Below are 26953 nucleotides of genomic sequence, written 5' to 3' on the forward strand. Positions count from 1 at the left end.
ATTTAGAAGGATGCCTAGATTATTGTAGACTACCCAATTTTAGCAAACAAAAGTGCCAGTCTCCATGAAATTTCTCTACGTTTTCTATTTCAAATTTTAATGTTTTCATTTTAGAAGAAAATCTAACCCCAGAATTCTTAATTATATCTATACAATGAAGGACCAAGATCTATCATACCTGAAATTTGATGTTGAACGCCTAGCAACATAGCCTTCAAAATCACCTCCTCTCACAGCCTTCTGTCACAGCCTCCTCTGTAAGGACGTGAAAATCATGTGACCTCCTCCTGAGTGTTCCTCGTCAAAGACACCTGCCTATCAACTCCATTCACAAGGCACCACTTGTTAGACCATGGTGGGATTTGCCTGTTACAGGCCTGCTTTCCTCTCTGGCTTCCCCAAGGACAAAAACGATGTTTTGTTCATTGTTCTGTCCTCAGTATCCAGCTAGCCCAGTTCTGGAGACTCTCCGTTTAGGTGTTTAGGAAATCCTCTTTTGTTCATTTGCTTCTCTGGGCACTCAGTCACTGACGTCATAAAGCCTGAAGTGCTGAATATCTGCAGTGTCTCACTGGGTCTCGTGGTTAGGACCTTACTCCTGTGACACCATCGCACATGAATACAGAGGCCTAAGCACACTTCCCTTTGAGGCGTGCACTTCATCACTACTTTTTAGGTAGAAACAGAAGCAGGGAAGTAGCAGATGTGTCTAAGGTCCAAGGGTGTCACTGTCACTGGCAGAGAGCACTGCAGGTGCCCAGATCCTACCCTGCCTCAGGAATCGGCCAAGTTGTTTCTCCTACAAACACTGTGGGCGTATATAGATAATGTGACTTTTTGCCAGGTTTTGTTTTGTTTTTCTCTTTGAAGAAAACCACAGCCCTTCTTCTGGGCTGGACACAGGAACAATATGACCACACTGTCCTGCTCTATCCACTCACCCTTCTAAGGAAACGCTTCCAGAACAGCAGGGCTCTGGTGACAAAGGCACTGTATTCTCCGTTCAGTATTCCACTCAGTGGCCTTGTCTTTCTTCTCCTTAATTGCAATAAGCCAACCTCTTGCATCTCAAATGTAGTTGTAAATCCAAAGGAAACAGCCACATCAACGAGTGGCTCATTAGCTGTGTATTCTGAAATAATGAGATAAGAACACAGGTAACTAGTCTTTGCAAGGTGTGTAGTTCAGCAAACATACTGCTCATATATTGTGTGTCAGTGTACAGAAAGGTGTGTAAACCCAAGAGGCATGAATGGGATTGAGAAGTTAGCGCTGTGTCGCCAAACTGGGCCAGCATCACAGATCAACTGCTAATTTAGGTGGCCTGTTTTGAGGGGCACTGGAAAGGCCTCCATTCCTCAAAAACTTATCTCCAGGGCTGCTGCTGGGACATAAACTCACGTCTTTATCCATCCATCTCTTTGTGCTACACACTACCCTCTGTTAAGAGCTGTTTTTTAAAATGCGAGAAAATACTCACAGAGACGCAGTACATTGTGTCACTCACCTCAGCATGTGTCACCTCTGTATGAATTTTACCAGATCATTTGCAAAATGAATTTAAAAATGAATCAGGCAACAGAGTGCACTCCTTTTGCTCAGCACTAAGCTGAGAACAATGGGGGGAAAAGATAAGCTGATTTTAAGGAGCTTCCCATGTAATTTATGAGACAAAATATATACACATAAAACAAAATTGCCAGTCACAATATTTTATTGAGTGACAAATAATTTGGTATATGAGAAGAGCAGTATTTCTGACTTTTTTACATGATGGAACTATTTTCTCAATTGTCTTACACAAAATCCCAATATATAAAACCTATAAAAGCTAGGCCCCTTTGATTAAAGGTGGTGGGGGGAGGCCAGGGGCCATCTGCTCTGCTTGTCTCTTCAGTGAGACTCCTTGGGATCTGGGGCATCTGGGATTACACTTAAAAATAATTCAATTTAGCACGTAAACAACATGGTGTCAATTGAGAGAAGGAAAAATCCACTATGTATCTGAGGAGGAGGGGAAAGCAAGTGGGAATGCCTTCAGAAACTGGTGTATGAAGGCTGGGCAGGGTTTAAATGGATGGAAAGGAAGGAGGAAACAAGGAATGCAAAAAAAAGAAAAAAAAACAGAACATAGACAACATGAAGCGTAGTGAGAAATAAAGTTGGGTGAGGAAGGTAGGAGGACGTTAAGTATAAGCTAAAAGGCAGGCAGAGAAGTTGAGATTCGTTGAAAAAGAAAACGGAGGCATTTGGGTCACAACCTTAGGAAGTGCTGTGATGAAAGCTGACTGGAAGAAGGGAGGTTGGTAGCCCATGCCAGATGGTTTAGTTAGAGACTGATGTTTATTCTCAAGTTATTCCCTCCTTGTTGGCTCTTCCTAAGGAAGCCTCATTATGTAAGAAACAGAGCAAGCCGTCCCCTAGCCTCCCTCAGTCCCCAGAGCCATGCTCACACCTGCTGGAGCCTTCTGTCCCCCATACTGTGCAAAACCGACTCTAGGTGGACAAAGCGCTTGTCCTGTCCACACAGCCCCTCAGCTGGGGTCGTCAAGCCCAACTGTACTAATAAAACCCCATAATGTCACTCTTCCTTCTCCTTTTTAAAAGATTTTGGTTTTGTCTCCTTCCCTGAATTGCAAAGGGATTATTCATCTTCTGAACTTTCAGAGATCTGTATGTGGCTGTATCTCATTGTTAAAGGAGAATTTACACCTTCATTTATAAATGCCAGAAAATACGCAATGTGACTGGGCTTTGTATTCTCAGAAATGTGAAGTTCTTTTTTTTTTTTAATTGATCAGTTCCTCTTCTCATTTTCTTGTGTACTGATGATTCCTCGCGGTTGGTCCCCATAGCAACACTGGCTAATGCTAATGAAACTGCAACATCTTCAGCTCTCCCACAGAGCATCTCTGGTAAAATAGCCATGAAACCACAGTTGCATCGATTTTCTCTCCTTAAGAAAAATCGATGCTTTGGAATCTTTCCCATGATCAGACTTAACTTCCTAAACGGTCTGACTAGCACTGGAGTCTCTAACGCAGAGAAGCTTTTTCGAGGGCGACAAACCACCGCTGGCACATGTCCCCTGCCCCACACTCACACCCAGTGTAGGTGGAAACAGGGTTCTCCAGCAGCAGCAGCAGCAGCAGCAGCAGCAGCAGCAGCGCCTGGGAGCTTGTTAGACGTGCAGGTTCTCGTGGCACGGCCAGGCCTGCTGAGTCAGCGGCTCCGCGTGCAGCCCCGCGCTCTGTTTCTGCCAGCGCTGCAGGTGACACGGATGCACGCTGAGGCGTGAGAAGCGCTGGTCTGCAGCGTGGAGTGCTGTCCAAGGCGACGCCACCTCCAGCTCGCCTCGGACGCTGCCAACGTGATGAGAAATTATTTCACTGTTTGTTTTCTGTATCACCTAAATTTATTTATGGTGTGAAATGGTACCTGAATACCTATTTGTGTTAAGAGACGATATGGCTGTAGAAGGTGTCTGATTAGTTTTAGCTGCTGAAAATAAGTATTTTCTAGTCCTTATGTATCTATTGTTCAGAAGTATAAACAGCCAAATAATTGGTATTAAGTCTATAATTGGCAATGATTCAGACTATAGAGGTTTCTTTCCTGGGCTCTTTTATTTATTTATTTTTTTCTTATGTTTCGCTATGTGGATGCTGACAGGTATGCACCCTTTTAGAAGGTATTTTAAAGGGTGCCTTTTCTTCTTGTAGGAATTCATCCTTATATCACAAAATGAATCAAACACACGCAGGAAAAGCAAGGATCTTTTGGAGGCCATGACTTAGAGAACAAAAAATAGGAAGCAGATGTAATAGAGAATTACAAAAAGGACGAGTGTCCTGTGTCTTGTAAAGCTTTTGAGAGGCTGGTAGGCCCAGGAACGTGGAGATCTAGGAAGCAATGTGAGCAGACAGAGGCAGCCTGAATGTTAAGGGATTTAAAATTGCTGGCTATCACAGAAACTGAGCCATCTGCATTCTGGGATTTGGGAACAGAACCTAAAGAAGCTGAACTCAGTCGTCGTCAGGTCCGACCTGGAAGTCAGGCTTTCAGGCATTATAAAAATAGAGCCAAATAGGGTTCAGAAATCAAGATAAGAGTCATCAGGATGGTCAGGAATCCGAAGGCACGTTCATCCAAAGAAACAGCAGCAGAGATTCTGGTCGCCCCTAAGCCCAGAAGCCCTGGCTCTTGCCCCTCCCTGGTCATCACCACTGCCTGATTCGGACCCTCTGCACCTGCCCGGGACTGTTCTGTTGTGTCTTTACCAAGAGCAGGTCCCTGCCTGGGGGTGATGGGCAGTGCCCTGGATATGCTCTGCACCTTGCTGCCATATTGGTCTTTGAAGTGCCCAAGGCGGCCCTGCTGTCCCCAACAAGGTCTGCTCCTCTCATGTGCTCATTTGCAGCCTGAATGTCTCGTTCAGATATCGAACTCCATCAACTTTGATTGTCCGACTTTGGTGCTCTCCTTACTTTTGATGCTCTCCTTATTACTTTGGTGTACCTCCTTACCGTGCAAGGTGGCATGTCCCTACACCTTGCACGTGCCATCCTTTATAACTAATACCATGTGGTGTATTGCTTGGGTCTCTACTTGTGCTGTGGGAGCACCATTCAGGTCTTCATCTCTCTAGTCCTTTCTCCGAGCTTGGTGCCTACTACACTAGATTTTCCATAAAGATTTTTGGAATAAAGAGATAAGAGATTTTTACATATTATAGGCATGGCAACCAAATTATGGTTTTTCTGAAATAATTCTGTTGTGAAATGTTTTGTCTTTTTCTCTCCGCTGTCAGTAACTTCAGCTATTTCTATGCCCCAAACTTATCTCCTAACTGTCTTATATATGCAGAAATGTTTAAATCCTATAAATAAAGTTACCATATACCAGGGATCTGGAAAGAGGAAGAGTGCTTTTCCTTAGGGAAGGGTGTGTTAGCCATTGAAGAAAATCTCCAGGGGAGTCCGTTATGAAGTCTGAAGCTGGAGCATGAGATAGAGCGTTTCTGTGCTTAGGAGAGTTAATTACCGTAATTCTTGGACTGAACTGGTTAGATTTTATAGAAAACCTCTTCTGTCCTTTCCTCTCTTTACATTTCCACACGCATCCAAAATCCAAAGTACTAGGGAAATGCGGTTAGAATTGGAGAATTTTTAAAAAATTCTATATTCTTTCCCTAGGGTAATGAATTATAATGTTCTTTAATTTATCTGGCAACATCTCAGAAAACAAGATGACGTTTTCTATAAGGAGCTTACCCGGTTTCTGAAGATTATAACATTGAGTAGTTGTTTTTCAAAGGGAGTATGTACATCACTGACAACGAACATCACGTCCCAATGACTGTCACCATAATCAACATACGTTTGTACTTACCAATTCCACCTCAAATATTCCCACATTGCTTTACTTTTTTGGGTTTTTGTTTCCATAGTTATTCTGGTTTCTCCATGTTTGATGACCATTCTTTTACTAATCAGACAACTATTCACACAGCGTATAGTATGTGCTGGGCACTGGGCTGGGTGCTAGAAGAATGTACAAAACAGGCAAGCTTCCTACATTCACCAAACTTAAAAACTAGTAAGATACATAGCCTTTAGCAGCATTTCATCTTCTCTCCATATCAAATCTGTGGTGGAGAGAACTGGGTATAAATTAAATGTATATAGCAGAACCCAGGCAACCAGCACAGAGCCTCCAAGGGACCCGCCAGGTAACAGAAATGACGGAAGTGGGGTGAAAACTGGGAATAGAGGAAGTCTGAGGATGACAGGTGTTAGACTTCATCCAACGTGACCATTGTGAACGAATACTACTTTCAGCCCAGTGTTGGAATGATAGGCAGTGGTGAAGATTGTAGCAAAAGAAACATATCTACCCTGTCTGGACAAACTGCCATCCAGAGCTGGATTGCTAACCTGTGGAGATGCACTCCCAGCATTACCAGAATCTGGAAATTTTTTTAACTGTGTACGCTTTTAATTTTAGTGATGATAGGTAATTCATTAAAATACTGTATTATGTCAAATAAAATATATCAGGGAGGAGATTTGTCATGAGGGTTACCGATTTGTAAGCTCCAGGAAAGCGAGTCTGAGCCCAGGTGAAGTAAGTGCATGAGTTTTGGCACCTATTTGAACACATGGAAGCGTCTTCTGGCTTCCTGCCATGTTAGGATTACTGGATTAAACAAATGGAAATAAAGGATGAGGCCCAGTTATATTTGAATTTTAGATAGACAACTAATAATTTTTTAGTATGTATTGCAAATATTGCACAAGATGCACTTATACTGTATAATACCATGCAGTATTTGGGACGTACTTGTACTAAAGATAATATTCATTATTTATCTGAAATTCAGTTTCAACTGGCAATCCTATTCCTAGACTGTGCTTCTATTTTGAAGTTAAGCTTGCCAAGTAAGTAGCCTATGAGTAAATGAGATCTTTAATCATTTTTCCTATGTATCAATATCAATAATTTAAATAATTAAAATTTCAATTTTTATTGAGTGATGGCTATATGTCAAGCTGGGTGAACCTTCAAGTAGGAAGTTAAAAAAATCTGGCTATCTATAGGGAAGTCTTATTTAGCCTTTTTGTATAAACTTCTAAAAATGTTTTTGCCGTGTTTTATTATTTTAGCGTAACAAGTATTTTTTTCTGTGGTTCATATGAACATTTTTATTTACATATGTATCCCCAAGCTACCAACCTGCCTTTGTAGCAATTGAGAAAAAAAACACAATCTTTATAAATGCCCTTCTTTCCATGTTAGCACATTGGTCAAAGTTCTTAGCACTTTGCTTCAAATAGTGTTTTCCCGGATGCCCATGTCACTTTGCAATTGTTTTTGTACTTTTTGATATTCTTGTTCCCTTCCTGATGTTAACCATCTGTATTAATGAGATAATAAACCAGGTTTGTTGCTAATGCATTGATTCGTTCAACGGCTAGACAATTAGAAAGACGTTTAACATGCCAGCAGATGTTCTCATATTGTTTCGTTATCCCCAAACATGATAAAATAAGATTCAGTGAATTTTTATATTTTTGCATAAATTATACCAAATCAAGGTTTGTTATTCTATCATGTATTATAAAAGGTTAACTGATGGAGTTTTGTTACCATTGTAGTCCATGTTTTGGAAGGAGAATTAGCTTTCTTATTAAAACACTCACCTTACTCCCACTGGGACAAAAATAAAGTCTAGGGCTAAAGAGTAGCACAACCCTCATACTTATAGAAAGGACACTAAGCCACAGGTGCACCCAAAAGATGTTTTTGGTTTTTTGTGTGTGGTTTTCTTTAGTACTTTGACAGGGGATGCATTTTCTAAATTAACCACTAAAAAAGTTACTTCAAGAATTATAATTCCAGAAACACTATCCAGTGAGTATTGTTTTTGTTTTTTTAACTTTGTTTTTTGTGGTTTTGCTTACAATATCCGAAAGGACTTTTATTTAAAAGAAGGAAGGAAAGGAGGAAGAAAGGAAGGAGAGGGCAAAGTTTTAGGAGAGATTTTAATGTTCAGGGCTTTTATTAGAGAAATTGGAGAGAAAGTTCAAAATGTGTTAGTGTATGAACAAAAGTAACAGAGCAAACTGAGTAATCCTCGGTTGGAATCTTCAGCTTCCAACCCTTCTTCGGAAAGGAATAAAACGATTTTATACAGTGTCCCAGATACCAAGTCAATAGATAATGTAAGTTAAGTGACACAGAGATACAAAACAAATTACAGATGCATTAGGGAAAAACAATCTTTAAACACTACCAAATGGGTAAGTTTATATATCTTGGGCAAACTTCCTGAGATATGGGCATGAAGGCTTCTGAAGGAGCTAATGATGAAAAAGAGAAAAAGGACAACTTAGCTTTTTTTGTTTTCTTTGATTGGTAGTTCCTTTTGTTTAAAAATATGTTACATATTTTATAAAAATACAGACCATAGTATAAATATGATTTTGTATAATTTTTTTCTGAGTATTTTCCCATGCCACTAAATATCTCAAAACATATTTTTAATTTCTATAATTAATTTCCATGATTCATTTAATCATTCTCTTATTGTGGGATATTAGGTCATTTCTGGTTTTTTTTTAATCAACAAATTAACACCAATAGATAATCTTGAATAAATCCCTCAGTCTTGCTTTTATAGGGCAGTTATTTCTGGGAAGGGGTTAGAGTTAGTCACCAATTAACTAATTTTCCAATTACATTTCAGAGTGTAAGGAATGCATCCATTTTCTAAAACTAGGACAAGAAGGGAATGAAATCAGGAAGGGAGGCGAGGCAGAGAGCACAGGTGATGGAGACAGAAACTCGTGTCCACTCTGGTGTCTGCGCCCTTTTTTCCCACGTTGGCAATAACCGTTACCTCATAGCGCAATTGCGTGCTTTCATCTGAGGTTCACTTCTTACATATTTGCAGTATTTTTCTTTTCATCTTAACAGTTCCTCCAGGACTTGGTAGAATTGTTGATGTCATTTCCTGTCCAGTCACAGAAATGTGTCTTAGAGATTCGAGCTTGTGATGACAGGCCACCATAACTCCTAATAACGGCCTCTAAGTAGAGCTTTCCTCAGAGGCTCTCCTCACGGGTTTGCTCAGGCAGTAAGTAGCTTCACAAATTTGAAAGGTGTCTTTCTGCCACTGCGTTTAGAGCCTTTCAACGCCCTATGGGGTGGGCTTCCTCTATGCTCTAGGCCAGGGGTGTCCAAACTTTTTTCAACGTTTTTTACCAAGGGCCATATGCGGTAAAATACACAAACAGCCGGGCCACTCACTCGAGGTGAAGTACGTATTGCCTCACCTGGTTTATTTAAGTAAACTAAATACATTTTTGGAATTTGCTGCGGGCCAATTAACAATGGATCATGGGCTGCAGTTGGCCCGCGGGCCGCAGTGTGGACACCCTGCTCTAGGCTTTCTGTGTCATCCGCTTCGGCCAGGTGCGTGGCTGATTGCAGTGAAGTTCAGCTTTGACAGTTTCCTTCAGCACTAGTAGTTACCTGGAGACCAACGTGTCACAGTTTGCCATTTGTAAAGTCTGTTTTACCTAACAGCCGACCGTTTGGTTTTCTGGCTTTAAAAAAACTGAGAGGCTGCAAAAGAAGTTTGCTGAGGCTCATGAAGAACTAATGGAAGTCATTTCATTGCCCAGCTATGTCTTCCTGGCTGTGTTTTTGATTTCCAGGTTAAGAAAAGTGATTCTCTCATTTGGGCCCTTATCGATCACCATTTCTTGGGAGAAAAGAAGGATAACTCTGATATTAAAGATGGAAACAAAATCTCATTTTTTCAGTGTTAACCTCTCCCCTAATTTATTTTCATACTTCTTTTCTGAATATTAGCACATGTAACGTTTTGCCCCAAATCCGTATATTCTTTAACCTTCGTGATCCCTTTAGCACTGTTTCTGTTTTTATGTGTTTCTTTATAATCATTTCTCCGTTAAAAGACACCAGAGCTCATTTGTTTGTTCCTCTTGAGTAGCAAAGCCTCCGGTCAGAGCTCGTCCGTCATTCTGCTCGCTTCTCCTTGACTATTTTGTAATAGAAGACTTTTTTAAAACCGGGTGACCTGAACTTCCCTTTGTTCCAAAGTTAGTTATTTCGTTTTTAAATCACATCCGTTGACTTATACCCAGGCAAGAAGCATCTTGGAATTCTAGTTCATTTTTTAAGCAGTGTGTTGAAAGTTGGGAGTCTTAGCCCCTCCTAAACATTTGCTCTTCTGTTCGGCATCTTGCAGCATATGAGAACCAAGGGTGTATTCATTGTCTGTAGAATTTGGTGTTCCCTGACTCATTACTTTATATTTCTCTGCAATGAGTTCTGTACACTGCCACCAGCCTGCTGCATTTAATAGCTCTCCTCCTTCCTACAATCTGCCCTTCTAGTTTTGCAGCCTCAATAGATTTCATCTCCCATCATGTCTGTCTTCCAAATTACCAAGACACTTTAAAAAGCAGTAAAGGAAAAAATAAAAGATTATTACTGAGCCATGGGTATAGACTGCTTGCCCAGATTTATGGGTCTTAAAATGGCTAAGCTGCTGGCCAAGAATTTTCAGCTTTATATCAAAGCTCAGAAAGAAAGCCAAGAGGACAGCCTTCTAGGCGACATTGTCATCGCAGAGAGCACTTTGGACTTTCAGTTCCCATGGCAAACAGTATTTTCAGGTTCAATTTTTTGAGAGATATTATTTGTTTATTTGCCTTAATTACGTTTTTATTTATTAAAAATGTACTGTATTATTTTTTTCTGTATTAGTACACTGAAAGCTTAAAAGTTAAGTACTTCAGTGAGGGTAATTTAATGACAAAAAATGTGTTGTTTTCCTTGTTGTCTAAAATATCCCTTGTATCTTTATAGTTCTGGGTCTTCTCTTATGGAGTTCTTGGTGTCACACATATGTTAGATTTTAAAGAACTCATTCTTGAAGTGTCTTAATCCCTTAATGCACTCAAAAAGTGTATGTATCTTTTAATAAATGTAGGAATCCTCTCTTTGATATTTATAAGCTTTCTGCTCTAATATTATTCCTGTTGTACATGCTAAGGGTTTGGACAAGTATGTAATGACATATGTCCATCATTATAATATAGAGCATTTCCACTGCCCTAAATCTCCTCTGTGCCCCCCCCCATCATCTGGCTCCCCACCACCACCCCTGGCCACCACTGATCTTTTCATTGTCTCCATAGTTTTGCCTTCTCCACAATGTCATAGAGCTAGAATGATACAGTGTGTAGCCTTTTCAGATTGGCTTCTTTCACTTAGTAGCATCCATTTAAGGTTCCTTCATGTCTTTCTGGCTTGGTAACTCATTCCTTCTTAGCGCTGAATAATATTCCATTGTCTGGGTGGACCACAGGCTGTTTATCCATCACCTACCGAAGGAGGCTTCCAAGTTTTAGCAGTTATGAGTAGGGCTGCTGTCGGCATCTGTGTGCAGGTTTTTGTGTGGACATAAGTTTCCAACTCCTTTGAACAAATACCAAAGAGTATGATTCCTGAATTGGATGTTAAGAATATGTTTAGTTTTGTGAGAAACCACCAAACTGTCTTCCAAAATGGCTGCATCGTGGTGCGTCCCCACCAGCAAGAAATGAGTTTCTGCTGCTCCACGTCCTCACCGGCATTTGGTGTTGTCTGTGCTTTGGATTTTAGCCATGCTAATAGGTATGTAGTGGGGTCTCATTTTAATTTGCATTTCCCTGATTACGTGTGATGTGAAACAGCTTTTTTTATGCTTATTTGCCATCTCTATGTCTTTTTTGATGCAATGTCTGTTAAGATTTTTGGCCCATTTTTTAATCAGGTTGTTTGTTTTCTTATTATTGAGTTTTAAGAGTTGTTCGTACAGTTCGGATAACAGTCCTTTACTAGGTATGTCTTTTGCAAATCTTTTGTCCTAGTCTGTGGCTTGTGTTCTAAGTCTCTTGATACTGTCTTTTGCAGAGTAAAAGTTTTTAACTTACTTACGTTGGGTTCATCAACTGTTTCTTTCATGGATCATGTCTTCCGTATTGTACCTAAAAAGGCATCATCATACACCGAGTGATGTCCTCAAGGTTTCCCCAGTGCTACCTTCTAGTTTCCTAGCTTTGTGTTTACGTCTGTGATCCATTTTGAGTTCATTTTTGTAGAGGATGTAAGGTCCAGGTCTAGACTCATCTTTTTTGCATGTGGATGTCCAGTTTTTGCAGCACCCTTTGTTGAAGAGACTGGCCTTCTCAGTGAGGCGTTCTTTAAATACAGGAAGAAATGCCGCCCCAGCTTCTGCAGCTGCATCCCCAGCTCACTTGACGGGCTTGACATAGTGAGAATGACAGCAGTTCCTGAAGCCTCTCCTCACTGTAAGGAAGCACTTACCTAGAATTTTCAGGAGTTTTGTTAAACATCTTTACATATTGGCTCCCCATTTCTTAAATAACATGAAAGCTTGCCCTCATTGCTTTAAATCATTATTTTGCTGGAAAAAAATACATCTGAACCAATGCAACTTGTATGTTATTTTGACAGTATTGTTCAGTTTATCAAATGTGTATTAGCAAACTCATAGTAAAGAAACATTTTATCACTAAAGACTAATTTGATTATGTTTCATAGTCATTTCTCTTTTTAGTCTGCTTATTATCTACAAAATATAAACAAAACTATTGTACTAAAATTCATATGAATGAATTAAGACATCAAACACTAAAATAAGAGCACGACATAGCTGTTTCATTCTGTAAATGAGAAATATCAGCCTCACAACTCAGAAATTTATGATTGTATCAAAACGCTAATTATACTTAATAAGGAATCTCAAATAGGTAATTTACAGCTTTCTAGTTGCCAACCCATTTCATTAAAATATTGGCTAGAATACTGATTTCAAAGTAATTGCCTGTCAAATTAAATCAATTAAATTAGGTTAAATCCAACCTCTGTCCATACACTATGAAATTTCCACTGGACACCATTTAATAAGGCAGGTCAATAACTAGTGAGAGCTTTCCGAGTCAGAATTTACCCTTCCTCCCTTTCCATCTTTCCCCCCATAGATTGCAGTAAAGCAGAGCATTCGCTTGGTTTCTCCACTCCCAAATCTCTGTCTACCCCCTGACTTCTACTGCCTCCTACTGGTGGGAGGGAGATAGAGGCGAGGACTTAGTTCCCATCACTTAGAATGAAATAAAAACCCACCTTGCATTCCACGTGGAGCCCCAGCATCCCTGGTCCTGGCTCGGTCAAAATAAGAACTTGTAGTCGTTTTACACTGAAATGCTCGGAAGTGTCTTTGCTAGTGTGGAGTAGTAGTGGAGGAAATGTAGTCTCATTGATAGGAAAGCGTATTTAAAGTAGTCCTATAACACAGCGTACGGTCTTTTCTCCTCCATCCCAACTCCTTTTGTCTTCTCAATCTCTTTGGCAGTAAGCATTAGAGTTAGAGAAAATATTTCTGGAAAATTATACTTAACCGTGTTTGTTTTAACACATGTTTTTAAACAGTAGAAATCTTGTCTGATTTAAGTCCACCAATAAATCAATCATTTATCTGTGTTAGGGCCATGGGATGTGTATTTTGAATTAACCGACAGGAATTTGTAATACACATCAGTGCAGACGGTGCCCATCTCTTTCCATCCTCAAACTTACAGCCATACTCATTATTATCTGTAGTAATAACAGGAGCGAACCTTCATTGAGCTATACATTCTGTCCGTTACCTTTTGCTTATGTTAATTTCCTCAGTTAACCCTCCTAACTATTCTGTCAGGTGACTATTGAGATTGATCACTCTTATGTTGTAGAGACAAGCTCGGGGGAGTTAGGTGACTTGTCCAGAATTAGACAATAGGAGTTAAGGGGCCAAGTACGTAGGGTAGTATTTTTAAGTCTATGCATGTCGTTCTATAGCAGATCTCCAGAACTCACTCATCCTGAATGACTGAAACGCCATCCCCATTCAACAGCTACTCCCCATTGCTGCCTCCCCCATTTCCTGACAACCACCATTCTCCTTTCTTTCTGCTTTTATGATTTTGACTACTTTAGATCCCTCATGTAAGTGGAATCCTTCTGTGACTGGCTTATTTCACTTCGCATAATGTCCTCCAGGCTCATCCATGTGGTAGCATGTGACAGAATTTCTTTTTTAAGGTTGAATAATATTCCGTTGTGTGTCTATCTATACCACAGTGCCTTTATCCATCCACCCATCAGTAGACATATAGGTTGTTTCCACCTCTTGGCTACTGTGGATAATGCGTCAGTGAACATAGGGATGCAGATATCTCTTCTCAATATCCTGGTTTTCAATTCTCTTGGATTAATACCCAGAAGTGGTACTGCTGGATTATATGATACCTCTGTTTTTAATTTTTTTAGGAACCTCCATTCTGTTTTCCATATGGCTGTACCAGTTTACATTCCCACCAACAGTGCACAAGGGTTCCCTTCTCTCCATTCTCACCAACACTTACCTCTTGTCTTTTTCGTAATAGCCATTCTCACAGATGTGAGGTGACATTTCATTGTGGTTTTCATTTGCATTTTCCTGATGATTAGTGATGTTGAGCGCATTTTTATATACCTGTTGGCCATTTGTATGTCTTCTTTGGAAAAAATGTTTATTCAGGTCTTTTGCACATTTTTTAATCAGGCTATTTGTTATGTTTGTTTGTTCATTTGCTATTGAGTTATATGAGTTCCTTATATATTTAGGATATTAACCCCTTATCACATATATGGTTTGCAAATATTATCTCCCGTTCCATAAGACAGTTTGTTGATGGTTTCCTTTGCTGTGCAGAAGCTTTTTAGTTGATAGAGTCTTACTTGTCTAATGTTGCTTTTGTTGCCTGTACTTTTGGTGTCATATACATTATCAAGGCCAGTGTTATGAGATTATTTTCCTAGCTTCTTTCTCCTATATCCTTCTAGGAGTTTCTGGTCTTACATTTAAGTCTTTAATCCCGTTTGAGTTGACTTTTGTGTGTGGTGTAACGTAAGGGTCCAGTTTCATTCTTTGGCTTGTGAATAACCAGTTTGCCCAAATGGCTTCTGAAGAAACTGCCTTTTCCCCGTTGTGTGATCCTGGCACTTTGTCTTCTGTTTTCTATTCTCCGTTTCATTTCTTCCTTTCCTAGTTTATTAGCTCCTTCCTTCTCACTTTGGGTTTAGTGTGTTCTCCTTTTTCTAGTTCCCAGAGTTGCAAAGTAGATTGTTTATGTGAGGTCTTCCTTCTTTTTAATGTAGACATTTCCTACTATAAACTTCCCTCTTGGTATGTTTTGCCTATGTCCCATAAGTTTGGTATGTCGTTTGCATTTTGTTAAGACTTGTTTTGTGACCTAGTAGGTGATATTACTTCCCTGATTAAAGTCCTTCAGGATACACTCATGACTTCCAAATTAAATATAAATCTTTGACCTGGCATCAAGGCCCACCAATGTGTGATCATTTACCTTTGCAGCTTTTTCTTACTTACACTCTAGCACTAACTGGACTCTTGATTTATTACTACTCATATCTACGTGCTGGAATTCTTTACCATCTCAAAGACTTCATCCCGTATGAAGACTTTCCTTCATGTCTCCTGACTTGAGTTATTTTTTTCCTCCCTATCTCTTAGCCCTTGATTTATATGGCCAACGTTGCATATGTTGACCTGTATTATAATTATTTGGACAGGTGTCTTATATTTTCTTCTAGACTTCTTTAAGATAGGGATATTATGTTAGTAATCTTTGTATTTTGTAGAGTCTGTAGTATATACCTCCTGTGTAGTAGGCATTCAATATTAAAATGCTAAATTTAATAAAAATTTTTCATCTTAAATGTCAAGATTTAGCAAGTGACCAGATAAAACTGTTGGCTTTACTTCATAATTTTGTCGGTCGCAGTCACATTGAGGAACTCATCAGATAACATGCTTTTTACTTAAAAATTTTCAATGTTAAAGAAAATTTTGGATAAATAAATCCATAATCTTCCATTCTTTTTCTGTTGGTGTATTTTCTTTCAGATCTTGTGCTTGTATGTGGTTGTGTGTGTGTGTGTGTGTGTGTGCGTGTGTGTGAAGTATTGTGTGTAGTTCATTGTGAATTAGGCTCTTTTCAGTCAATATCAAACATGATTTTCAGTATTTCTCCATTGTCTCCATAATTGTTATTTAGCAGATACATAATATCATACAGCACAGATACGCCATAACTTACAGAACTGATTTCCATTTGCATGACGTTTAGGTTGTTTCTATTACTTGGCTTTCTTTATAGATGATGTTGTCATAAAGTTTTCATAGCTTTTTGCTGGTGGTCAATTAGCTCCTTAAATTTTCAAACACAGGTTTATTAGGTTTAAGGGTTGAATGTGTTTGGAGCCCTGTTTTCATACCAAAAGGAAGTGGCAAACCTGCCAGCTGTATAGGAGGGAACTACCCAGCACTGCCTCATTTCAGTCTCAAAGTGGCACGGAGAGCGTGTGACGGCACTGATTTACTTAAGCCGCCGTCTTCCCCCACTCTCAGTAAGAGTGCAGTAAATTAATCTGTTAAATACTGGGCTTCAGTCATTTAAAAAATGAATTCTTAGCCCAGGGGAAATTAAATAAGGGTCTTAGTGTATTCTTACTCTGAGCGTTGGAGATTGATGGTGGTTAAAAGGACTACACCTGGTCTTTCCATTTTCCAAATGGGCATGTAGGGGCCATACCCTTAGAAATCAAAGCACTGACTCGTTTAGGAAGTAGAAGGCCATTTTTTAGTGTAAGAGAGAAATACCCTTAAGAATTTAGAAATAAAGTTACCTTCTTAAAATATCAGGAAAAAAACAAACACAATAAATGAGACAGACTAGGAGTCCTGTGGAAAGATGCAATATCTGTCAAATCAAAAGCTGAGCGAACAGGCCTGAAAATATTGTTCACGCTTGATAAAATACTTAAGAAAGCTACAATCAAATAAATTACACTAATATAAATAAAGCATAAATGTAAAGGAAATGTTTACTTTGGAAAAAAGGAGTTTGTTTATAGCATTTTCCGAATTAAAACAGCAAAACAAACAAAAATACCCTGCCAATCTTGATATTCGAATTTTGATGATGGTTATCAGTTCATTAGCTTATCAGAATGTGGTGAGAGTAGCCACTAAACCAATATGGTCTGGTTTGAGTAAAGCACAGATTGCTGCTTTTTTCTTTTTTCCCCCAGGGTTTCGGTAGTGCTGTGGTGGCAGTGTGCAAAGCAAACTGTGGGGACTCCCTTCACGGGGGGTGTATGGGGGAGGCGTTCTGCGGGTCCCTCTGCCAGCAAAATGCGCCTTCCTTCCTTACTGATCTGGGCTGTTCTCTCCTTTGGCTTAAGAGGGTCAGAAACCTCAGAGCTTCTTTTCCCTTCAATACCAGCAGCCTTTATCTACTTGACAGTAGGGACATATTGCAGTCTAGTGTTACCTATTTTAGCACCTAAATATATTATGAATCATGATGTTTGTTCCCTAGATAGAACTTTACTACTCAAAGTACGGTTGGGGGCAGGGGCTTGACTGACCTCACCTGGGAACTCAGATCTGCAGAACTTCAAGCCTCTCTACTTGCGTGACCTAGACCTGCTTTGTTGGTCCACGGCCTCTGAGAAGCACACAGCAAGACAGGACTTGGTCTGTTGGGTTTGTTGGGGAAGGCACCAGAAGGGGAAAGGAGAGGGGGCTCCAGGAGGTCGCATGTGGGTGTGAGCACCCCCCACCACCCCCACCCCCCACCCCCGTGAAGGAAAGAGGGCTGAGGAGATCTCAGGCTGCAGCCCTGTTCTAAGCGTGTTTCCGGCAAGGCCACGTGGAGTCCTCCAGCCAGTGGCACATGTCACTGAAGTTCCATGTCTCACAGGGATGAGTCTGTCTCATGTTTCTGCTGCGTCTGGTCATTTTCTGAGAGCAGCCTGCGGAGAGCTGGGCTTCCGGGCACAGCACCTCAGGCCACCCTTGAGTCCCGCTCAGGGCGGCAGGGAACTTGACTGGCACGTGTCCCCAGCCGCCACACCTACTGAGTTTGCATCTGCATTCTAACGAAATCTCCAGGTGGTGACATGCACGTTAAGCTTTGAGAGGCACCATCCTAGAATAATAATTTGACACTTTCAGGGTCCTACCCAGAGTCAGTGAAATTGTTTATAATCATCATAGAATCTTCTCAAAAAACGCTTCCCTTTTCAAAAGCTCCCTTGGGGTGGTATTTTTTATAGTTCATTTTTGAACAGAGTTGCTGTTCAAAGTGAGAACGAGAGCTGATAATTTGTTGTTGTTAATTTGTAACAAATGTGTGAAGTGGGTTTGGGGCTAAAGCAGGATTTCCAAGATGCTTTGCCTCTTTGCTGTAAGAAGCTAGATTTACTTTCTTTTGCCTTTTTGAGTTGAAGGTCCCTATAGAAAGAATTACATATTTCTGCAGCTATTGTCTTTTTACTGTGTGGTATCATGTAGATAGATTCTTGTGACAGCTGGAAATATACAATCCATTAGACCAGGGGTGTCAAAACTGTGGCCCAAGGGCCAACTGCAGTCGCAATCCATTGTTAATTGGCCCGCAGCAAATTCCAAAAATATATTTAGTTTACTTAAATAAACCAGGTGAGGCAATGCGTACTTCACCTCGAGTGAGTGGCCCGGCTGTTTGTGTATTTTACCGCATATGGCCCTTGGTGAAAAACGTTGAAAAAAGTTTGGACACCCCTGATTTAGACAAATCTTACTGCCTTACATTTGCCAACCCAGTGCTTAGTATTTGGGGGTTCTCTTCAGGACAGAGTAGACTACCAAGTAAGCTTTGCCGCAGGCTTTGTCACCACTTTATTTATGGGCTTCCCAGGAGTTCACGATGCCCACACTCTTGTGCGTGATCACGATACCTCTATGTATTATATCATTATATATTATACCAGGTCTTATAGTAAAATAAGACCAGGTCTTATATTAATTTTTGCTCCAAAAGACGCATTAGAGCTAATGGTTCGGCTACGTCTTATTTTCCGGGAAACACAATATTTTAAATAGTCTCCCTATTGTCATGTATAACCTGTTTCCATGTTTTCTGGTATTGGATAATTTTGTGGAACTCAGATAAAGAGTTTGATTTCACAAACTTTTATATGAGCAGAGTATTCTGAGTAGGGTTTCCGGGCGGGAATTCCCACCCGTTCTCATGAACTTTTTTCGCTTTCCCATTCCCGAATCCCAAAAAAAGTTGGTCGGGAAATCGGGAAAATGGGCTCCTTGAACCCAGGTGGTTGGTAGTATCGGCCATCACTGTGTGGAAACAATTCATTGTGGAGAACAGAAAACAGTTTATATCTTGGGATTTGTGGAACGGGAAAGCGAAAAAAATTCCTGAGAACGGGCGGGAATTCCCACCCAGAAACCCTAATTCTGAGTGACGTATTAGAGGACATCTCCTAAAGGTCACCTGTCCTGTCCAGCTCGGTTAGGTGACTCCTGCTCCCAGAAACCCTGCATATACTCTATCGCTTTATCCTTTTAACTGATTTGAACCTTCAGACAAGTTGTGAGCACGTTAGCCTGGGTGGCAGGAACCTGCACTCAGCACATACTCAGTTGACATCTGTTATGTGAGTGAGTGAGTGCTGCCCTCGTACATACGTCACTTAGCCCATTCTTAGGTCATGCTCAGCAGTACACCAGGAACCGATTCAATGAATCATTCAATTAAAAAGTCCTTCAGAAATAAGGTAAAGTTAGATAAAAATAAGAAAACTGCAGGGGAATAAATACTAACTTAATTCCAAAGACTTATCTATGGAATAGCTGTCTTTCTTTCCAAAGAAGGTTCCCTGCCTGTCCTCAGATGCCAGATGCCTTACCCTACTTGCCTGGTTACTCACTACTCACTTGCCTCCCTAAGATGACAGGTCCAGCCGTCCACCCCAGAAGACTGAAGGTTCCCAACACAACCGGCTGTAGTCTGAGGGCCTGAGTTCAGAGCTATCGGCCTTACACTCCTCAACTCTTAAAGATACTAGAAGTGATGTTAATAAAGCGAATAGTACACAGGAAGAATGTTCACTGTGTATGTCCAGGAATTGAGCATTCATCTCTTTGTTCACAGGAACTTGCATTATGATACATAGTTAGGTAATAAGAAAACGGTAGGCATAAGTCAGCATCGAAAACTGCCATCTGAGCCGCCCAGCACATGCTCTGTCGCCCCAGCGTGAAAGCTGTCGTCCCTCTTGCACGTGACAAGTAATCAGAAAGAGGAAAGGCTTTGCAGGTGTGACAGGAAACGCTTACACAACTGGGCTGGCAGTATATATACCATTTACCTCCCCTAGTGCGATGGCTCTCGGCTGTAGGTCCCAGGTGAACCAGAGAATCTTAGCCCAGCGGGCTGCAGCTTTCTCCCTCCACGTGCCCGGAATGGCTGCCATTGGCCAGGGTCCAAAAGAAGACTTCAACAGCTGCCCTGACACATGGGTTTCCCCCATTCGAGCGGCAATTAGGGCACTTCAGCTGCTTTGCAAAACTCCTTGCCTCCGAGTTACAGAAGCTGTTTAAAATGGTTGTACCATCTCCTGCTCTCTGGCGCTATGTCGTTTTCTTTTTGGAGATATGTAAATAGCTTTAGGATCATTTTAATGCAGGAGGTGAGAAATCATCCTCTTTTTCTTCTTCACTTTGTCTCCCCCAGACAGTAAGGACTGCATCCTGGAACCGCTTTCGCTGCCAGAAGGTCCAGGTGGCACCACCACCTCAGAAGCTTCTCCATCTGTGCCTTGTATCTTCTGTGAAGAACACGTCCCTGTGGCTGAGCAGGACCAACTCCTGAAGCACATGATTATCGAACATAAGATTGTCATAGCTGACGTCAAGTTGGTTGCTGACTTCCCAAGGTGAATCCTGCTTCTGTTAGTAAAGGAATCGAATGTATTATTCCTTCCAGGAGAGGCACAACTTACACATAAAATGACTCCTATACAAATATGAACATTTACATTCTTTTTCCGGTTTCTCCTCAGACTTGTAAAAAAAATATTTGCACTCATGTGCCTCCTGAGTGTGTAACTTGTTGAGAATGTCACATACTGTTGTGTGTCCTACAGATTCTGGAAACAGCCCAGCTTTCCCAAGAGTAGATGATATTCCCTTTTCCACATTCCACCAGCGGCTGACATTGCTCATCTCTATCAGACTGTTTTTTGTATTGTTTTTTTTAATGTTTCAGGCCACAGGTGTTGTCCAGCTCAGTAAGGCCTTCTGGGTAGTGCAGAATAGACTCAGCCACCAAAAGGCACTGTTTGGGGACAGGGCTCCTTGGAGTCTGTCAGCCAAAGGGGTATTGTCCGCAGAACTGTCAGCTTACGTGATGTGATGAGGTTGGAAACCAGAACAAAACTGAGTCATGCAACAGGCTGAGAGCCTTTCAAAGTAGATGGCTGCTGAGGTCAGTGACTCAGATACTGAGAGGAAGGCGATGAGGAAGATGAGCAGGTAGAGGGCAGTGGTTAGGGACTGGCAGCATTGGGCGTGTGTGAAACATAGGAACCTGACCTGTACAGCCAAGGCCCGAAGTGAGCTGGACTCCTACGTACGAGCACCTGACGTAGAACGATCCATACCAACAGACAAGTAATGCAGGCAGGTATTCCTTTTTTCCCAGTTCGTCATTTTTAGAAGTGATTGTCCAAGAGAAATGCCTTCTCTTAAGCAGCATCCATGGAGTAGGGATGCTCAGGTCATTATGAGTTGAAACTTGATAAGTATTTTCCGTAGAAGTAACGTAACGGTCATTACTGGCTCTATGTAGTCACTGACAGCGTGCGTTCCGATGCCTGTGGTGAGGGCCGTCCGGATTTCCCTGCAGAGCATTAGAGTCGCCCAGACACTGCAATGCCCCTGCGTCTAGATTCCTTACCTCCCAGACCTCATCATTCCTAGCAAGCAGCTTCTTTCTTGTGGTGGGTCCTGCAAAGCAGTGAGCTGTGTTAAAGAGTGGACTATGGAACCCGCCAGGCTTAGGGTTCAGTGCAGACTTGTGACTTCCAGCAACCCACTGAGCCACTGTCAGCATCAGCTTCCTCATCTATAAACGGGCAACACCAGTCCTCACAGACCGTCAAGTGTTACGTAAAACAGTGGGGAGGAGGCACCTGCTGTATCGTTGGCACAAATCTCATCTGTATGTGGGCAGGAAAATCAAATTATTTACTAGGTCTCAGAGCTTAGGAATAAACAATTAACTGTTAGGCTCAATCACCCTCAAAAGGCAGTTATGCAATAAAATGGATACTTTAATCAAACAGAAAAAGGTGCATATCTGATGTAAGTGCTTTATAAATAAAGTGTCTAAGTGACATGTACTTTAAATTTGGAAACCTAAATGCTCCTTGTCAACTGCCCTCCTAATTAAGTAATATTTTCACTCTCAGGAAGTAAAAATGTGATTAATTAAAATTGATCAGGAATGTAAATGAGTAAACTCTTGCTTTTAAATACCTTTAATATATCCAGTTTCCTTTAGGTAATACCCTCCTGCTGTTTAGGGAAACTGAAAATTCCTCTCCAAAGCAATATAAGCATTGGCTCTTTGTGATCAGAGTTCAAGTAGAATCTTCTCAACATTATGTGACGTTTTTCTAACTTCAGGAAAGCAGTTGTAAAGGGGTTTGTGTGGTGGGGGTGGAAGGAACAATAAGAGGTTCAATTGGCATGAATTAGTTCACTCAGAACTTCTTTACAAGTTGAAAATTCACACACACACACACACACACACACACACGCACAATTTCTCAGTGGTTGTTTTGAGGACAGTAAGTAATAAAGATCATAAATAATAGATATGAAATGGACTTACCTTGTGCTTTATAAGAAAGCTGTAAGTTTTCATGTTAAATATATTTGACATTTTCTTTATTGGAACAGAGTAACAGTAAGAATTTCTCAGGCAAAGGGAATAAGAAAAACAAAAATAAAAATCTTTCCTTTGAGCCATTTAACATAGTTATTTATTCTGAGCTATATGCTTGCTTTATTCAGCAGATGAAATTTTTCCAGAAGACAAATGTAAATTCCTTAATTCTTGCCCCTTTCTATATTAAATTGCACTCAGTCAGTGCTACTTAATTAACAGCCATATCTCAAATCTTTATGCCTCTGTCAGTAAACACGCCAGTTACAGTGGGGGCTGGGCTGGCAAGATATTATTACAGGATTTTTTGTGAGATGATTTTGTGAAACATGATTGAAGTTCTTTCCAAAAATGAAAGTATTTGCTGATGACCTAATAATTACTTTTATGGTTTTTTAATAAAGTATGAAAAATGCTTTGATAACTCATCCAAATAAACAGTTTATACCACGTATTATTTCCTGGCTGCCTTTATATATTGAGTGACTGTAATTGTAGTTTTAAATAAACTAGAGAAATAGGAGGGAAAATGAAGCAGAGATGTACTAAGTGATTCCTTAACACTGAAAATGATGTTTGAGTGGGTGGGGAAAAAATGCCACAAGAAGCATGAATTGAGTGCAGACGTGGTGACGTCCAGCAACTCACTTAGCCTACTATCTTTAGGCTATCTCTGCTATCTTTAAGCCATCGCTCGATTGAATACAGTTTATCTGAATGCTTCTACCAAACACAGGGAAATGTATATATTGACACCTCTTAATTCTAATAATAAACTAAAAAAGTACTGTTAGGTGTTTAACTAGGATGCATCTTAAATTTAGACTTAGGTCAAATGTAGGGTGCAGTTCAGATCTATTTATACTATAAAATACAATAAGATATGATACATAATTTTGCATACTGTATGGTAATTTATAGTTATAGTTTGCTTTTATAACAAGATTTTTTTCCTGCATGTTGCTGTCACCCAACCTTTGGTCAGGAAGAGGACATTCAAATGACAGCTTTGTGCCAGACCTATTAGCTGCCTTGTCCTCCTTCCCTTGGAAGCTACCTAACAGTATCTCACAGGTGTCCCCAGAGATGGTACCTGAAAAACATCATTTCCCAAATTCCTGGCTCCTTGTTCGTGGAGCAGTGCATGACGTATCACCAACGCCAGACCATGAGCATATAAGCAGTCTTGCTCTCCTTCCGTCCCGTGGGAAACCCTCCCTACCCACCTGAGGGGAACAGCTGAGGTTCTGCTACACAGACTCTTCCCATGATTTTACGGCCATTAACGTTAGTAATTGCTTCCCTTATGCCTACCTCCTGGAAGTAAACTGTGATATGAAATGAGTATATGCTGTGAACCTTCTCTTTAAAAATCAAGGAGACAGTACCCGCCCCGGCAGTCCTCGGAAACCGAGACCCACGGACTGTTGGAATCAGGACGGTGTTACCTCTGGACGGGGCACTTCTTTGCACCTCTTGCCGAGTCAGGCACTTCCAAATCCACAGCGCAGACAGCCCGCATCACCTCTCAGCACTTAGGCAGGAGGTTGGGGCAGTTCAGACCAACGGCTACTCTTCAGTCGGATGCTTCTTGCAAAGGGAGGAGAGTCCCTCTTTCTTCAGATCTCCATTTCTGTAGCTCCCGTTGGCCTTGTCAAAAAGCATCCTCCTTGGTCTGTAAGGAAAAAAGTACCTCCAGTAGCCATTACAACTCAACTCTTTCTAGGGGCTCTTTCCTGTCCCTGCCCTGGCTTTTCTGTAGTTCTTGTAGAGATTGGTCCTCTCATGGCCAATCTTGTGAGGCGCTGTGTTGTGAAAGACTTGAGGTTGGGTTTGGAGCAGAGAAAACAAGTTCAGATCCCAGTGCTGCCATTCTCGCTGTGTGACCCCGGGCAGGTAAGGTTTCCTGCTAATGATTGTCTTCCTCGTGTCATCATCCACCGTCACTGTGCCCTCTGGTACTATTAATATAACTATTTTCACGTGCTCCTTAAATGTTGGGTGAAATGTTAGCATTGCTTTTGTTGTTGTTTTAGACACCAGTATTTTTCTGGAATAAACATAAGTTCTTGACTACTCAAATCTAAATGTTACTTTTTCTTATAATAATAACTACCATTTTATTAAACATCCAGGATTTTAGACACTGCTTCACATACATTGTCCTATGTAATTATCAACAGCTTATTTTATAAATGAGTAAACTAAGTTTCAGAAAAGTTAAGCAGCTTTAAATTCGGGTTTCTATCTCTGAATCCAAAGTCTCCACTTCTCTGTTCACTCTTGCCTGCAGGCCTGGAGGGGCCAGTTATCAAAACGTCAGCTTTGAGGGTTTGCTCAGAGTCTTCGTTTAAAAAGCCAAACGTTTTCTAGCACAGGATCTGTGCAGATAAGAGCCTCATGGTATTGACTCTTCATTACAAAATAAGTCAGTGCCAATTCAAAGGACAGTCTAGTCACTGGTGTCAGCTCTCCCTGCTCATCTGCTTCACGTAGTTTCGCACAGATATTTTGCTAAGTCTGTGAACATTTTTCAAAGGTAAGCAACCTGTGTATTCAAGGAATTACTACTGCTTTCTAATAAACTGTAGACCCAGCGTGGAACGAATACCCTGAAGGGCTGACCACTAGTCCCATATCTATCCAGAGGCTGTCACCCAGATGGCCCTCCGTGGGCTGGTCATCAGGAGTGACAAACTCGTCCTCGCGGTATTCAGTGGTAGCCCTGAGGGGACTCCGCATACAGCTTGGAGTTCCTGGTTTTTTAAGTCCGTTATCTCAGCCCTGGTTCTGCTGTATAAATGTGATTAGTCATGAAAACAGATGTCTGTGCACTTCAGTTTCGAAGAACAATCCATCTTCTATTCCTGACATGTCTCGCAGAGCTTCTCCTGTGTTTCTTCAGCCCTGTCACTGCTTTGCAATAGAAAACATGCGGAGGGGAGAGTGAGCAAAGTGGCTGTGTATGTCATTCTGATTCTCTTAAGTCTTCTCTCGCCTATGCTTTCTCCCGTTTTTCTCTCTTCCTTGGGAAGAAAAGAGAAACAACAAGTGGGGAGTGGGAAAGAGGAGACTCAGAGTAGCTGTAGGATGCTGAAGGGTGGAGGGCAGGGACGCTGGCCCAGGGTGGCCCAGGAAATCATGTTTTCGCCTTTGGTAGATACTTTTCTTCTTTTTGTACTTTGATGGGTCAGATACATACTCGCCTTCTGCTTCTGATACTTCTAAGTGGAAGCCAGTGAGTAGCCATAGAATCATGGTACAGCATTTATAGTATCTATGGTTTGAGGCGGAGCTGGCGCCGAAGATGTATCATTTGCAGATCTCTTAAGGAAAGGTCCAGCAGAGTTCTAGAAGCAAAGAGCTCTGCCTGTACTCACCCGTCCATGGCTGGACATGAGAGAAAAGAACTTCAACATGTGGTTCTATTTTTATACATTATTCTTTTCCTTTTCCTTACATATTCTATACTCAGTGTTGTCATTTCTTTTCCTTATATATTCTATTCTCAGTGTTGTCATCCATTTGTGTTTTATATTAGCTCATGTCGGAGTTCTCTCTTTCTCTCAGAACTCTGTCCCAGCACATATCTTTTTTCTAATACATGAATGCCCTTTCTATAGAACACCATGGAATGTGGAAATGAATGTTAAGAAAATGGGAGATAAGAACAAAATATTGGGAGTTGGAGGCTACTTTGACAATCTCCCAGGAATCTTTAAATACTCTTCTACCTCTTTAAAACATGTATTGTGGACCCTCTGTGTACACAACACTGCTAGGTACTGTCTCAGGACATTTAACATGTCCAAATTCCAACTCTTTCTGTACACGGCAGCGGTTTCAGTAAGTCTCATCTCTATCACAGGTGTTGGTTCTTCGTTGTTTTATTAATTCGTTGATTGTGCAGCCTAATAAACTGTTGTTGACCCCAAGAATGAATTTACCTCTTAAGAAAGACTCCTGGTGGCTGACTGGGCTCAAACTTAAAAACAAAGCCTAGCAGCCATTGTAAGCAGGGGCCTGTCACACAAACCACACTTCAGGGAAAAGCCTGCACTGAACTGCCTGCCTGCACTGTGCTCCTGCGGGCTGAGTCAGCCCTTATAAAGGAGTTGCTGGAATCCTATTTCAACCAATAGGACTGAGACTTTCCATGTCCAATCAGAGCTGTGCAGCTATAGCCTCATTTGCATCTTCACAGACCAGTCAGGACAGTGCTATTTGGACCAATCAAACTGAAGATTTGGAGTCCTCATTTACATTAGAAATGGCCCAGTCAGGGCCTGAGGGCACCCTAAGTCAGCCCACCCTCTGTCTCCGTGGAGCACACTTTGAGTTTTAATCAAAGACTGCATTTCCCCAGCTGGAGCTGCTACATTGGCTGAGCTGTCTCACTGGACCTGAGCGGAGCTGTAACACCAGCAGAGTCTTAATTAGCAGCGGGGCCACCTCAAACGGGCCTCCCTGTAGCTGAGCTGTTTCACAATTGAGCTGTTTGCATTGAATAAAAG

The 26953-nt window shown here is 41.1% G+C and overlaps 1 protein-coding gene across 1 annotated transcript in view; it reads left to right on the top strand.

Annotated features, from left to right (window-relative positions):
• The window catches only part of ZNF277 (zinc finger protein 277), an 81649-nt gene that overhangs the window by 17855 nt on the left and 36841 nt on the right, over positions 1–26953 (top strand). The window contains exon 2 of the mRNA XM_019726346.2: positions 20223–20424. Within this exon, the coding sequence (XP_019581905.2) occupies positions 20223–20424 (202 nt within the window). The remainder of the gene's footprint in view (positions 1–20222; positions 20425–26953) is intronic.

This window comes from Rhinolophus sinicus, linkage group LG09 (assembly GCF_036562045.2).
Source record: "Rhinolophus sinicus isolate RSC01 linkage group LG09, ASM3656204v1, whole genome shotgun sequence".
NCBI lineage: Eukaryota > Metazoa > Chordata > Mammalia > Chiroptera > Rhinolophidae > Rhinolophus > Rhinolophus sinicus.